This window comes from Tribolium madens, unplaced genomic scaffold (assembly GCF_015345945.1).
Source record: "Tribolium madens isolate multiple individuals breed KSU strain unplaced genomic scaffold, Tmad_KSU_1.1 Scaffold_2;HRSCAF=44;Tcas5.2_LGX, whole genome shotgun sequence".
Classification (NCBI taxonomy): Eukaryota; Metazoa; Arthropoda; class Insecta; order Coleoptera; family Tenebrionidae; genus Tribolium; species Tribolium madens.
The window spans coordinates 689,076-701,519 of NW_025400995.1; the positions used below are offsets into that span (position 1 = coordinate 689,076).

The 12,444-nt window shown below is 35.7% G+C and overlaps 4 protein-coding genes across 8 annotated transcripts; 2 read left to right on the top strand and 2 right to left on the bottom strand.

The window, feature by feature from the left end:
- Positions 1-163: 163 nt before the first annotated feature.
- LOC123006393 (adapter molecule Crk) lies at positions 164-1,972 on the bottom strand. Its single transcript, XM_044400838.1, has 7 exons — positions 1,574-1,972; positions 1,380-1,519; positions 1,207-1,329; positions 946-1,150; positions 763-891; positions 600-707; positions 164-548 (listed from the first exon to the last, which is right to left on the bottom strand). The coding sequence occupies exons 2-7, from the start codon at positions 1,412-1,414 to the stop codon at positions 345-347; spliced, it is 804 nt and encodes a 267-aa protein (XP_044256773.1). The 5' UTR covers positions 1,415-1,519; positions 1,574-1,972; the 3' UTR covers positions 164-344.
- Positions 1,973-2,853: 881 nt separating this feature from the next.
- Positions 2,854-6,771, top strand: LOC123006271 (catenin alpha-like). The gene is made up of 8 exons (XM_044400635.1): positions 2,854-3,080; positions 3,144-3,212; positions 3,433-5,320; positions 5,367-5,436; positions 5,485-5,552; positions 5,605-5,786; positions 5,831-6,188; positions 6,241-6,771. Exons 3-8 carry the CDS (start codon positions 3,443-3,445, stop codon positions 6,403-6,405), a joined length of 2,721 nt encoding a protein of 906 aa, XP_044256570.1. The 5' UTR covers positions 2,854-3,080; positions 3,144-3,212; positions 3,433-3,442; the 3' UTR covers positions 6,406-6,771.
- Positions 6,772-6,983: 212 nt separating this feature from the next.
- Positions 6,984-9,232, bottom strand: LOC123006272 (IDLSRF-like peptide). 3 transcript variants are annotated; one of them, XM_044400639.1, is made up of 4 exons: positions 8,950-9,232; positions 8,713-8,861; positions 8,372-8,656; positions 6,984-8,318 (listed from the first exon to the last, which is right to left on the bottom strand). In XM_044400639.1, exons 2-4 carry the CDS (start codon positions 8,846-8,848, stop codon positions 8,125-8,127), a joined length of 615 nt encoding a protein of 204 aa, XP_044256574.1. In that variant the 5' UTR covers positions 8,849-8,861; positions 8,950-9,232; the 3' UTR covers positions 6,984-8,124. The 3 variants fall into 3 exon arrangements, with proteins under 3 accessions (XP_044256574.1, XP_044256571.1, XP_044256572.1); XM_044400636.1 differs by having other exon boundaries at positions 8,713-8,864; XM_044400637.1 differs by having other exon boundaries at positions 8,713-8,864; positions 8,946-9,232.
- Positions 9,233-10,114: 882 nt separating this feature from the next.
- Positions 10,115-11,320, top strand: LOC123006273. 3 transcript variants are annotated; one of them, XM_044400641.1, is made up of 5 exons: positions 10,115-10,291; positions 10,337-10,663; positions 10,814-11,001; positions 11,061-11,111; positions 11,164-11,320. In XM_044400641.1, the coding sequence occupies exons 2-5, from the start codon at positions 10,477-10,479 to the stop codon at positions 11,245-11,247; spliced, it is 510 nt and encodes a 169-aa protein (XP_044256576.1). In that variant the 5' UTR covers positions 10,115-10,291; positions 10,337-10,476; the 3' UTR covers positions 11,248-11,320. The 3 variants fall into 3 exon arrangements, with proteins under 3 accessions (XP_044256576.1, XP_044256577.1, XP_044256575.1); XM_044400642.1 differs by having other exon boundaries at positions 10,115-10,279; XM_044400640.1 differs by having other exon boundaries at positions 10,119-10,291; positions 10,355-10,663.
- The last annotated feature ends 1,124 nt before the right edge of the window (positions 11,321-12,444 follow it).

Below are 12,444 nucleotides of genomic sequence, written 5' to 3' on the forward strand. Positions count from 1 at the left end.
CGTAATCAAGTACAGCTATTTTTATATTTGGGTTTTATAGCGGTGACCTTGAACACAAGATGTAACCAACATGTTGCATAAAGGCGGGTTCTTTAAGCGAGCGGGAGATTTAAATGTTCCGATGGGAGGAACTTGATTTATTTGTGAAACAATACATTCAAAGCTCATTGAAGAATAAATTCCATTTATGTAAATATTGATATGTAATTAATAAAAATACAATTCGATATTAACAACACAAATAGCTTGTAATCAAGATAAACATTGTATGTTAGTGCCAAATAAATTTAATAAATATACAGCAGAATGGAGCATTTATACAATAATATAATCAATAAAAAACACTAAATTTCATTATCATTATCTAAAAATTCTACATGTGTAAAAGGAAAATAGCCGGTTTTCCCATTTAACTCCCCTTCCCACTGTCCATTTATGTTAGTCTTCGTAACAGTGATAATATCCCCAATTTCCAGTTTTAAAGCGGTTTTATCGTAAGCGTTTGGTACACGTACTTGTTTCACTCGTGCTTTTGCTGGAAGTTTTCGCTAAAAAAAAAAAATATTTTTTTTGTTTTCAAACATTATTATGTCACTTACTTGCATCTGACTTCGTTTCATGGCAGTTTCAGCTTGCTGTTGCGTCGAACTTGTTACACTACCTCCTGAACCAGGCCTAGGAATTTCAGGAGCTTGTCCTTCTTCATACTGCATAAAATACAACAAAAATTATACGATTAAAACATTTTTATTTCATACCTACCTTTTGTACATATGGAACAGGGATAGATCCTCTTTGTCCAGCACTATTCACGGCAGTCCACCATTGCTCTTCATCTTTTGCGACAATTGTAAGGATCTCCCCTTTTCTAAAGACTAGATCATCAGGATCCTGTAATGTAATAAAATGCATGACTTGAATAAATTAAAAGACAATGAGACATACCTGACCCTCAAAATCAAACTTAGCGATAACTTTCTCTATTTTTTTAGAAGCAGGTCTAATAAGTGGTGTTGTATCTAAATAATGAAGCTTATAGAATGAAAGTAAGCTTGGTAAATCTGCAAAAATTTGATCTCCAATCCTATACTTAATTTGTTGCGATTCTTGCATTTTATTAATTATGTAATGGCTCACTTTACTGTCTTCCCTGTAATGTTTCCAAGGTGAGATAATTTGTTAGAAAACAAGCGAAATCTACTGTACTTTACACACAATACAAAGTCTCCAACACAAGTAGCACTATCACGCACTAAGAAAACACCACCTCCTCGTTCTGCCATAAGCAAATCGGTGGCTTCTTTCCTGCTAATTGGACCAAAATACCAGCTAAAAACAATCAACTGTGAAATCAAATCGTTAATTTAATAAAAACATACCTATCCTTATCCTCATGATCAAACGTACTAGCCATTTCTATGGTTTGCACTAGTTTTTAATACCACTTGATAATATAACAGCAAGAGTTAAGCATTTTTGACGGTACTCCAACTTGCAATTAATACAGACATTTACATACCTATGTACAGTCCAATATTGTTTAAAACGCTATTATTAATTGGCGTATCTTAACCTAAATTTTTTTCCCATTTGTGACTCTTCTTCAAGCGACACATTATTTAAACTACCCCTAAGTTGCACCTTCACCCCTGTTTGTTAAACAGACATTTCCCCACACTCTTATCAAACGCTGCACCACTTGATAAGAAATTTATCGCATGATACCACGGTGGTATACTGTCGATCTCGGTTCTCGGAGCGGCCAGCACCAGCGCCAGATATGGCCGACTGACCTGGCCTGCCTCCAAGCCTTAGGCCACAAAATACAAGAAACGACGAGAAATTCCCTTTCTAAAATTTTCGATTTTCAACACAAACGCATGCAAATCGCCTATTTCCGATACCGCGATATTCCAGACTTTTCCATTGACAATTTGACACTACTGACAGGTTTTTTCTCAAAATGACAGATCGGTTTACCAAGCCGACTAGATCCACGCTTCTAAACAAGCATTATCACACGAACAATAAGTTTTCATCCAAAAACGCATATCTAAATTAATTTATTCCAAATGTATAAGGAAAGAAACGTACAGGAAGCGATAACAATAATAATTAAAAATTCTTTTCCAAAATGTTACATCGGTTTGAAATTGACAATTAAGCCGACTAGATTCACGCTTCCAAACAAAAATTATTATTCTTTTATTCACCTAGATCAAATAATGCCTTAAAACGATAAATTTTCATTCAAATAATTTATAATCAGAACACTTTTTTTAACGGCCTTTTTAAAATTAACATTTTTCAAAGATTTGTACAGCCCTGTTTTTAAAGGTATATCTAAAAAGCCACATTTTAAGGATTTTGCTCTGTGTTAAAAACTTTTTTCCTGTTAGGCCCCCTCAGCACACATAATTTTTTAGCAAATCTACCCTGTTTTTCAAAGTACCTTTGTTAAAAGTTAAAATTCGCCTTTTTGCTCAGTTTTTTCTCCTGGGATATGCCATTTTACCCTGTTATAGCAACAATAAAGGATTAGCATATAGAATATGTCAAAAATACATGAATATAATAATACTTTTAATCTCGGTGAATCAATTTCATTGAAAAGTGTGTTTAATAAATTCTCATTGTTTACATTGTCTTCTGAAAGGGCCTTACTAGTAGTGATAACAATAATTGAAATAAATGTTCGGAGCATACTTGATAACGAGTTAGTGAATAATTATTTTACTGAATATTTCTAGGCAACAATTAAAATGTAAGAACCAAACAAAATTCTTTTAAAAAGAGCGCTGAAACTTAAACTGTCGCGTCACACTAGGGACTTTCTCTCTCCCTAGTGGTAGCCTTTTCCTGTGCCAACTTTACACTGAAGCTAGGTAGAAGTAATACACAAAAGTAGTTTTTTCTGTTGTTTGGTTTATGATTAGCAAAAAATTACATTGAATTGTTTTTGGTCTACAAAAGGAGTGATAACTGATCAGATAAATTGAGCACTGATAATAAAAGTTACGTTAAAAGTAGTGGGAGTGGTTCAGTTTGATGTTTTGTTAGTATGGCTACTCTGTATTGAGGTATGTAATTTTTTCAATCATGACTGTTCATTGGTGATTCATAGACATTATAATTTGTTGCAGTTGAGTGGAATTTTTACTTTAAGTAAATATTCAGTGTGTGAGGAGAAAATAATCTCTTGGAAGAAACCGGTAAGTGATTAAAAAAATTTCAAATACTTTACGGCAAAACAAAAAAAGTTTATGCCAAAAAATAAATGCATTTTGCATTACTCATTTCACTGTTTTAATCAATTTCACTTTTTTGTCTGAAATTTATATAATTACAAGTGTATATTTCTCATACACATAACAATCAGAACTATACTTGTCATGAGAAAAAAACTCATTCAACCCAAAATCATGGTTCTAGATCTGCCACAATGAATGATCATTTTGGGTTAAAGTGGGACCCGAAAAATCTAGAAATTAGGACAATGTCAGTCGAAAAGACGTTGGAGCCTTTGGTTTTACAAGTGACGACACTTGTGAACACCAAGGGCCCCAGCAAGAAGAAGAAGGGCAAATCAAAGCGAGCGAATGCTCTTGTAAGCACTGTGGAGAAAGCCACGGAGAATTTCATCGAAAAAGGCGAGCAAATCGCTTACGAAAATCCCGATATAACTCAAGAGATGCTCTCTGCTGTTGAGGAAGTTCGCAAAACCGGTAACGCGATGAGTATCGCCGCTCGTGAGTTCTCCGAGGATCCTTGCTCCTCCCTGAAACGGGGTAACATGGTGCGTGCTGCCCGAAATCTCCTTTCTGCGGTAACCCGTCTTTTGATTTTGGCTGACATGGTCGATGTTCATCTCTTGCTCAAGTCGCTCCACGTGGTGGAAAACGATATCGAAAAACTGAAAAATGCCTCAAGTCAAGGCGAACTTTTAGATAATATCAAGGCGTTTGGTCAGAATGCCAATGAACTGATGAATCAGGCTGCTAAACGTCAACAGGAGTTGAAGGATCCTCAATTGAGGGATGATTTAGCTGCTGCTCGTGCTGTACTTAAAAAACATTCCACTATGTTACTGACTGCTTCGAAGGTTTATGTCCGTCATCCTGAGTTGGCAGCCGCGAAAGCAAACCGGGATTATGTCTTGAAGCAAGTTTGTGAGGCAGTCAATACGATTAATGATGTAGCTCAAGGAAGGACTCCACAGCCGGCCACAGGACCATATGATGGTCCCGGCGAATTGGCGGCAGCTCTTGACGATTTTGACGACCATATGGTCATGGAACCGTTGGCTTACAACGAGGTTCACACAAGACCGTCTCTAGAGGAGCGTCTAGAGAGTATCATTAGTGGGGCTGCTCTTATGGCCGACTCTAGTTGCACTCGAGACGAAAGACGGGAACGCATAGTTGCAGAATGTAACGCTGTTCGTCAAGCTCTTCAAGACTTGCTTTCCGAATACATGTCAAACATTGGAAATAAAGAAAAGAGTGAAAGCTTGAACCGAGCCATTGACAATATGGGGCGAAAAACACGAGATTTGAGACGGCAACTACGCAAAGCTGTCGTCGACCACGTCTCTGACAGTTTTCTCGAAACCAACGTTCCTCTCTTGGTTTTGATTAAAGCCGCGCAAAACGGTAACGAGAAGGAAGTCGAGGAGTTTGCCGTCATGTTTACCGAACACTCGAATAAACTCGTCGAAGTGGCCAACTTGGTGTGCAGCATGTCGAATAATGAAGATGGTGTCAAAATGGTTCGTTATGCAGCTGCACAGATTGACAATCTGTGTCCTGAGGTAATCAATGCTGCTAGAATTCTAGCAGCGCGACCACGAAGCAAAGTTGCTCAAGAAAACATGGACGCTTTTAAACAATCATGGGAGAATCAAGTCCGGATTTTGACTGAAGCAGTTGACGATATTACAACAATTGATGACTTTTTGGCTGTATCGGAAAATCATATTTTAGAAGATGTGAATAAGTGTGTCTTGGCGTTGCAAGAAGGTGATGCTGATACATTAGATAGGACCGCAGGGGGTATTAGAGGGCGCTCAAATCGTGTCTGTAATGTTGTCACTGCTGAAATGGACAATTATGAACCTTGTATTTACACCAAGCGTGTTTTGGAAGCCGTTAAAGTATTAAACGATCAAGTTATGCCCAAATTTAGTCAAAGGGTCCAAGTTGCTGTTCAAGCTTTATCTAGTATTCCTACTAAAGAGGTCGACGAGAATGACTTTATCGACGCATCGCGATTGGTTTACGATGGAGTGCGTGAAATTAGAAGAGCCGTCCTGATGAATAGAGTAAGAAAAAAACACTTGACGAAACAAAACTCACGATTTGTTACAGGCTGATGAAGACTTAGACCCCGAAGATGTAGAACTGGACGAAAATTATACTTTGGAAACACGCAGCAAATGTACGTTATTTAATTTTTTGACTTTATTCATTCATTTTTTTTTTATAGCGAGTGCTCATACTGGTGAACATGGCGTTGACGAATACCCTGATATCAGTGGTATTACCACAGCTAGAGTAAGTTGAGAACTTTTCACAACCCACAATTTATATATCCCCTTATTTGTAGGAAGCAATGGGGAAAATGCCTGAAGAAGACAAACAAAAAATCCTACAACAAGTGGAATATTTCCGGAGCGAGAAACTCAAATTCGATCGAGAAGTTGCAAAATGGGACGACACAGGAAATGATATCATTGTTTTAGCTAAACATATGTGCATGATTATGATGGAAATGACAGATTTTACACGGTGGGTTAAACCACAGTTTGATTTCTCCTAATAAATTGTTTTAGTGGGCGTGGTCCTCTCAAAACCACAATGGATGTCATCAACGCAGCGAAAAAAATCTCGGAAGCTGGAACAAAACTCGATAAATTAACACGACAAATTGCAGAGCAGTGTCCTGAGAGTTCTACTAAGAAAGATCTTTTGGCTTATTTGCAACGCATCGCTTTGTATTGTCACCAAATGAATATTACGTCGAAAGTTAAGGCCGATGTTCAGAATATAAGTGGGGAATTGATAGTTTCAGGTCTTGACAGTGCCACTTCACTTATCCAAGCTGCAAAGAATCTCATGAATGCTGTGGTATTGACGGTAAAGGCGTCTTATGTAGCGTCGACTAAATATCCGCGACAGGGAACAATTTCGGTATGTGTGGTTTTGGTTGAGGGTTTTTTGTTATTGACATGTTTTTATTTAGTCGCCTATTGTTGTCTGGAAGATGAAAGCACCGGAAAAGAAGCCGTTAGTAAGGCCAGAAAAGCCTGAAGAAGTTCGAGCCAAAGTCCGTAAAGGGTCTCAGAAGAAAGTTCAGAATCCAATTCATGCTCTTTCTGAGTTCCAAAGCCCGACGGAATCAATTTAAGTATTCTTTTTTATTTAATTTATATTGTTCATATAATGTTATTTTTTTATGAATTTACTTTTCCAATTTTCGCTGTAATAATATATTATTTTCAATTTTTTATTTTTTATTACTGTTACGTCGTTGCCAACAAGAATTGAATTTATATATGTGGGTAGGAGCACTGTTTGCACTGTGGGAAATTTAAGCAATCATGAAAAGTTTTACATATTTGTAACCATTCTATTTTTGTTATTTTTCTAATGATAAATGTTTTGAAAATAATAAAGAAAGTGTGGCTTCCAATATTTGGATATCTCTAAGTTAATTATAAGTTTACTTTGCAAGAACTGTGCTTACATGGTAATAAACATCATTTTTACATAATTTGGTGCTTTTTTCGCCACCCGTTTTGAAGAAACGTAATATTCTTGCCGAGATAACAATGTCATAAATCGGATACAGCGGAAAATTGGATTCAGGTGGGAGTTAAATTGGACATAAAACGGGTGAAATATGAGTTTTACGATCTGCCCCCACACATAGTCATCTATTTTCAAGTGTAGAATGAGATTGGATAATAAAGACTAGAGTTATTTGATAATATATTTATTTAATTAGAAATTCTACCTCACAACTTAATTGTGTCATGATTATATGTATATATAATATATATATTTATTTATTAAAAAACATTTGATATGTATACATAATGAACCAGCCTTTTATGTAAAATATTTCAATCCAGATAACCTTCGATAGAGAATTCGGCGCACACAGAACACAAACATCTTCACTACCAGTCGAAAAAATATATTTTAATTTTAATATCTCGTGCAGATGTGATTGTGCGGACGTTTAAGTCAAAAGACGCACCTATAGCGTGTAGTTGGCAAATGTCAGGTCGTTATCTCAGCTTAAAGGTGCGTCTTTCGCCCTTCCTAATGATATGTACAGAGAAATCACAATATTTGCATAATTTGCAATGGCAAAATGGAGATTCAGTTGACGGCAGGGGGGCGCGTCAGGCCCTTTAAACGCGCGAAGCCTGGCCCCAGCTGGAGTTCCATGCAGATTGCCACTGCCTCACACACAATATTATCTAATTAAACAATGCTAAGGGAATCTGCAGTGTCGTCCTGCACCATGTACGACAAAAAGATTCGCATTGAGTGATTGAGGGGCTGCCGGACCGGCCGGTATATTTTCATACACCTCGCGATGTACTTGATTAGTGCCACACTAATTGTATTGGGAGTCATTTTTATTATCTTAAAGTGATCACAATTATTACCTATACAGTTTGAACGATCAAGTATATCACTCAACGCAAGTGTCGAGCATTAAATTGATTAAAAACATCCAGAGAGATTGAAACATTGTAAGAAACTATACGTTGTAGTTTGTGATCACACCTTTTATATTTATTTTAAATCTAAGATATATTCCCTAATTTAAAACTAATGATATGTGATGTGATGTATTCCAAAGTATACCTTGGTGCTTGATATGTATTCATAAGTCTGGTTGCTTGGCCGTTGCTTTTGTGATTATCTTCCCTCTGAGACAGTTGAGGGGGATTTATGAAGAAGGGGGCAGATGGGGACGGATCTTGCGGACTCTGCTGCTTTCGAAGATAGACAGACAGATTTAGTAAGGAAGGTAAGAGTAAAAGGACTTGCTTAAAGGCAAGTGTGGTTGGGGGTGGGCAAAGAAGACAGCAGCAGGGTCTGGTATAGTTCAGTCTAAAAAGCCAGTATTCACCAACTTCTCCAAGAAAAACTTCACGTCCCCTAATTCCGAATCTTTGATCCCAAGCGATTTCAACATTCCTAAATCTCCATTCTCAACAGCCATAAATACTGAACGTAAATGTTCCAAATCAGATCGCATTAAATGAAGTGCTGCTCCAAAATCCTCAATCGTTTGTGACTCTACCAAAACAAAACTTACTTAAACCAAACCAAAAAACTTCCATAAAACTCACCTGATAACGCAATTGCAACTTTATCAACTCCCCCAAGAGGTTTCAATGCATCTCGTGCTTTATTCCCAAATAATTTTTCCAAATAGTTTGGTCCGTGACTTGCTAGTAATGATTTAAGAAAACTTCCAGTTTCTTCAACTGGTGGTCGTTTTGCAGCTGTGCATAAACGGGAATCCTCGTCGTATCCATCGGGACAGTCGGGGGCTCCGTCACATAGATACTGAATTGATATGCAGTTTCCGTCCCCAGGACACTTGAAAGGCTCATAAGGGTGGCAGGCGTCTCCTAAAATCATAAGTGCATAGCGATGACATTATTGATCGGTTAAGTGCGACTCTTACCATTGCGTTTAGAACTGATATGTCCATAAAGTCTACTAAGGTCTATTGCCATAACGGCATAAGGAAACGACGCACATACAGCCACCACTAATGTGACCAGCAGTAAGGGGTGCGGCGAGAACGCCACCCTAACCATGGCTGGGGCTCAACTACTGGGGACGGAGAAGACACAGCTTACAATACCACCCTCCTCGTCACCTAGTATTATTTTATACTGGGAAACCGGTACGTACCTACCTGCGTAACGGTTCCACACCAATCCGATTTTCCTTCGCGCGCACACACCCACCAGCTGTTGATTCAATCAATATATTATACCTAATATCAACTACTTGTGCTCTACAATGACTCTATATCACATTTAACCCCGTACTACATGACCGTTTCCTAGAAAGACATGACGTTTTATAATTCATCACTTTGGATACGAAACTGTTTCTAGACTAGCCCCCGATCAATAAAACCTTTTTCTACAAAGAAAAATGAGTTTTTCATCTCCCACACATTTCCCGTCTGACTTCAAAAAAACGCTTCAAGCAATTACGTTAATTAGCTCGGTTTAATCTTCATTTAATTAAAATTTCCACAAGGTTTTTTTGAATATTGTGTCTGACATTTAACAAATTAATTTTATCTTTGTAAAGGGTACACAGTAGTCGATAATTACAAAAATTTTGTTTTTCCTCATTTCCTCTCAAGAAATAAAGTGAAGTTCACTTAATTGCATTGTTAAAATTTCAAACGGTTTCAAATCATTAATTATATACTGCGACACAAACAAAGTTTTTTTCAAACATGCGGAAATGATAGACGTTTGCTTTATCAATGGAAAAATTAATAAAACACTAGGTTTTTTCCTCTGACCTAATAAAGTTAGCTTCCGGTTTCATTTGCAATCAATTATTGAAAATACACTACAAACAATTTTGAATTGCGCGCAATATTGTGGGCGGCCATTTTTAAAACTCGCCGTGTTGCATTTTCGACCAGAAGAAACTGAATTTTTTAGTTATTTGGCACACCTAATAATATTCATTGTCATACGTATTTCTATTGAAAAAAAAGGGGAGAGCTCAATTTTGTCCAAAGTATTTCTCTCCAAAGTAAAATGAGCATCCGTATTTTTGTCCACCGTGAAAATGTCCAAAGATTTTGGTGTTCTTTGCAGTACCAACCTGATAACAAAATTACCAAGTAGTTTTTATGAATCTTATAAAGTAGTTTTTCTTAATTTAATGCAATTTTTTATGACAACAGTCGATATAATTTGCTGTTTTTATACATTCGTTTGATATCAGTCAATTTTTCTTTTTATTCTTGCGTGAAATGCTGATTTTTCTTTGTATCATTTTACGGTGGACACTTTTACTTTGAATTATTTTACTTTGGACAATCCAAAAAAAGGAGCAATGTAAAAACCTCGAAACGTTTTTGCTTTCTTCTGCTTGCGAATTTTGCACCGAGGTGGCACCTCCGCATTGTCAGTTACAGTAGGCGTGGTTTAACATGTTTACGTTTGAGGCTGGAGTGTGTTTTGTGTTGTGTTAATTTAAATTGGGTGTGACATGTTAGAAAAACTGTAAGGCTTTTTTACTAAAAAATCACTCTTTATCCTTTATTTCAGGCCGTTATTTATTTTTAGGAAAACTACATGGCGAACTTTTTACTAGACTATTGATTATTCATTCCACTGTGCCATTAAAACACTGCTGCATAAATCTCCTAAATTGATTCCGTCCAAATTAATCAAAAAACATTAACAAAATGGTGTTATTAACTTCTTGTTGGTCCCCATGTATTTGGACCAATGATTTGAAGACGAGTTGCAAAGTTATTGCCTTTTACACAGTTGCAATGAGTATCGTTGTTATGACTTTTATTGTCTTTGACATGTCTGGGGGCGACTCTACACAATTATATAATCCACTATTTGAGGCAGATATTCGTTACTGTAAGTGAATTCATTAAAATAATTCAATTAATTTGAAGCCAGAATTGAGGTTAAATCATCCATGTTTGAAAAAAGGCGGGCTCGTATAACTGGCTTCAAATTGATTTTTTTATATTTGGTATATTTATATTTATTAAATTCTATTATTAGCAATGCAAGTTGTTGGAGGATGCCTCTTGGTCTATTTTATATTACTCATAGCCTCAGCTATTATTTTGGTTGTTGGTTTACAAAAAATGAACCGTGGTATGATGTTGCCATGGTTAATTGCCTTTGGGATTGTTGTTTTATTCCAATTAGTATTTGGGTTATGGTTACTTGGAGGCTATTATATTTATGTAAGAAAAAACACTATTTTGTGTACAAATAAATATTAACAAAATATTTTTTTTTTCAGATTGAAACTGTTTTACATACATTCGTAATTTGGTGCTGGATGACTTACAATGTAATAAAAACATATTTCTAAAAGTTACACATTTTTCAATGTTTTTTTGCAGGGTTATTGTTGGTTAGTCGTTTACTCCCAGTATCAAGTTTTTGAGGAAATGCAATCTCCAAATATCGAATTGCTGTGGCCCTAAAGGTGGCTTGAGATTTTTTTATACATTTTTTATTTTTCGTAGCTAGACACGACAATAAATGTTTTTTATATTATTTTTATAAAGCGTTTATTATAATACACCTCAGTAAAATAAATAAGTACCTAATGAAAAAAATACGACTTTTTTTAACCCTCTCCCATAATATGTATATTACCACACAAAAGAAAAAAATTAAGCGATTGAATAAGTGTAAATTATGAAACTCAAACGAAATGTTATTTCGCATCTAATTTTATTGCAATATATACTCTCATAACCCTGCGATCATTTTAAATATAGCTCAAACTATTGATCTGCAATGGAAAAAAAACAAGGCTGATATGGTCTACAGAGATGATAATAACATACTTTTGACTGTATAATTCTCTTTTTTTCTGAATGACATTGTACTCATCCGTACAAAACTGTTACTATTTTTATTACCGTTATCTTTATCCCTGTCAATAAACTTTTCAGTTTATTGATAACGAAGTTGAACTTGTATATTTATTTATAAATTAGAAATTCACGGAATTTACGCAGTCAAGAAATGATTTTTTAATTGGAGCGGATCCACCCTTATAATGGATTAATAAATGATTCATTAGCATTGAGATAATTAAGAGATGAATTATTGCTCTGTCGGAAAAAATTAAAAGAATTTATCTATAAGTGTCTTAGTAACAAGAAATGTTAGACTCGCGTTATTATCCAGCTGTATTAAATATAATTACGACATAATTATACTAAACGCTTATAAAATTTATGTAACTACTTAACTAAATTGCCTGTTTTCTTTATTGCACACTTTCTGGCGTTTAGTTTTATTGTCGAGTTTATTTCGAGTAACTGGAGATGTAAAATATGATGTAGAGTATTCGTGTTCACACACATGTCATTCATACATATCGAGTTACATTCTTCGACATTTAAACTTTTATATTTCTACAATACTTATTTGAGGGTTGAACCCGACATGACCTTTAATTTGTTTGTTGGCATAGTGTAGTAAATTCTATTAGACGTTTAATTAGTGACATCATTCATATTTTGTAATGTAACTTTCGCACTTTTGTTGATTTTTTAATTAACTTGTTTTGACAGCTCGAACAAAAGTGAACGTTCTGTTGTAACAACACCTACAACAAGCACTTTTCTCGCAACATCTTTAATTACCAATTGAAGGCTGGGAATTAT

Coding starts and splice junctions, on each gene's coding strand:
- LOC123006393 (XM_044400838.1), bottom strand. CDS start 1,414: ATGGCTAGTACGTTTGATCATGAGGATAAGGATAG. Junction 1,330..1,379: donor GATCATGAGGATAAGGATAG/GTATGTTTTTAT, acceptor GATTGTTTTTAG/CTGGTATTTTGGTCCAATTA. Junction 1,151..1,206: donor GACTTTGTATTGTGTGTAAA/GTACAGTAGATT, acceptor GAAACATTACAG/GGAAGACAGTAAAGTGAGCC.
- LOC123006271 (XM_044400635.1), top strand. CDS start 3,443: ATGAATGATCATTTTGGGTTAAAGTGGGACCCGAAAAATCTAGAAATT. Junction 5,553..5,604: donor GTGGTATTACCACAGCTAGA/GTAAGTTGAGAA, acceptor CCTTATTTGTAG/GAAGCAATGGGGAAAATGCC. Junction 6,189..6,240: donor CGCGACAGGGAACAATTTCG/GTATGTGTGGTT, acceptor GTTTTTATTTAG/TCGCCTATTGTTGTCTGGAA.
- LOC123006272 (XM_044400639.1), bottom strand. CDS start 8,848: ATGGTTAGGGTGGCGTTCTCGCCGCACCCCTTACTGCTGGTCACATTA. Junction 8,657..8,712: donor TATCAGTTCTAAACGCAATG/GTAAGAGTCGCA, acceptor TTATGATTTTAG/GAGACGCCTGCCACCCTTAT. Junction 8,319..8,371: donor AGTTGCAATTGCGTTATCAG/GTGAGTTTTATG, acceptor TTGTTTTGGTAG/AGTCACAAACGATTGAGGAT.
- LOC123006273 (XM_044400641.1), top strand. CDS start 10,477: ATGGTGTTATTAACTTCTTGTTGGTCCCCATGTATTTGGACCAATGAT. Junction 10,664..10,813: donor TGAGGCAGATATTCGTTACT/GTAAGTGAATTC, acceptor TTCTATTATTAG/CAATGCAAGTTGTTGGAGGA. Junction 11,002..11,060: donor TTGGAGGCTATTATATTTAT/GTAAGAAAAAAC, acceptor TTTTTTTTTCAG/ATTGAAACTGTTTTACATAC.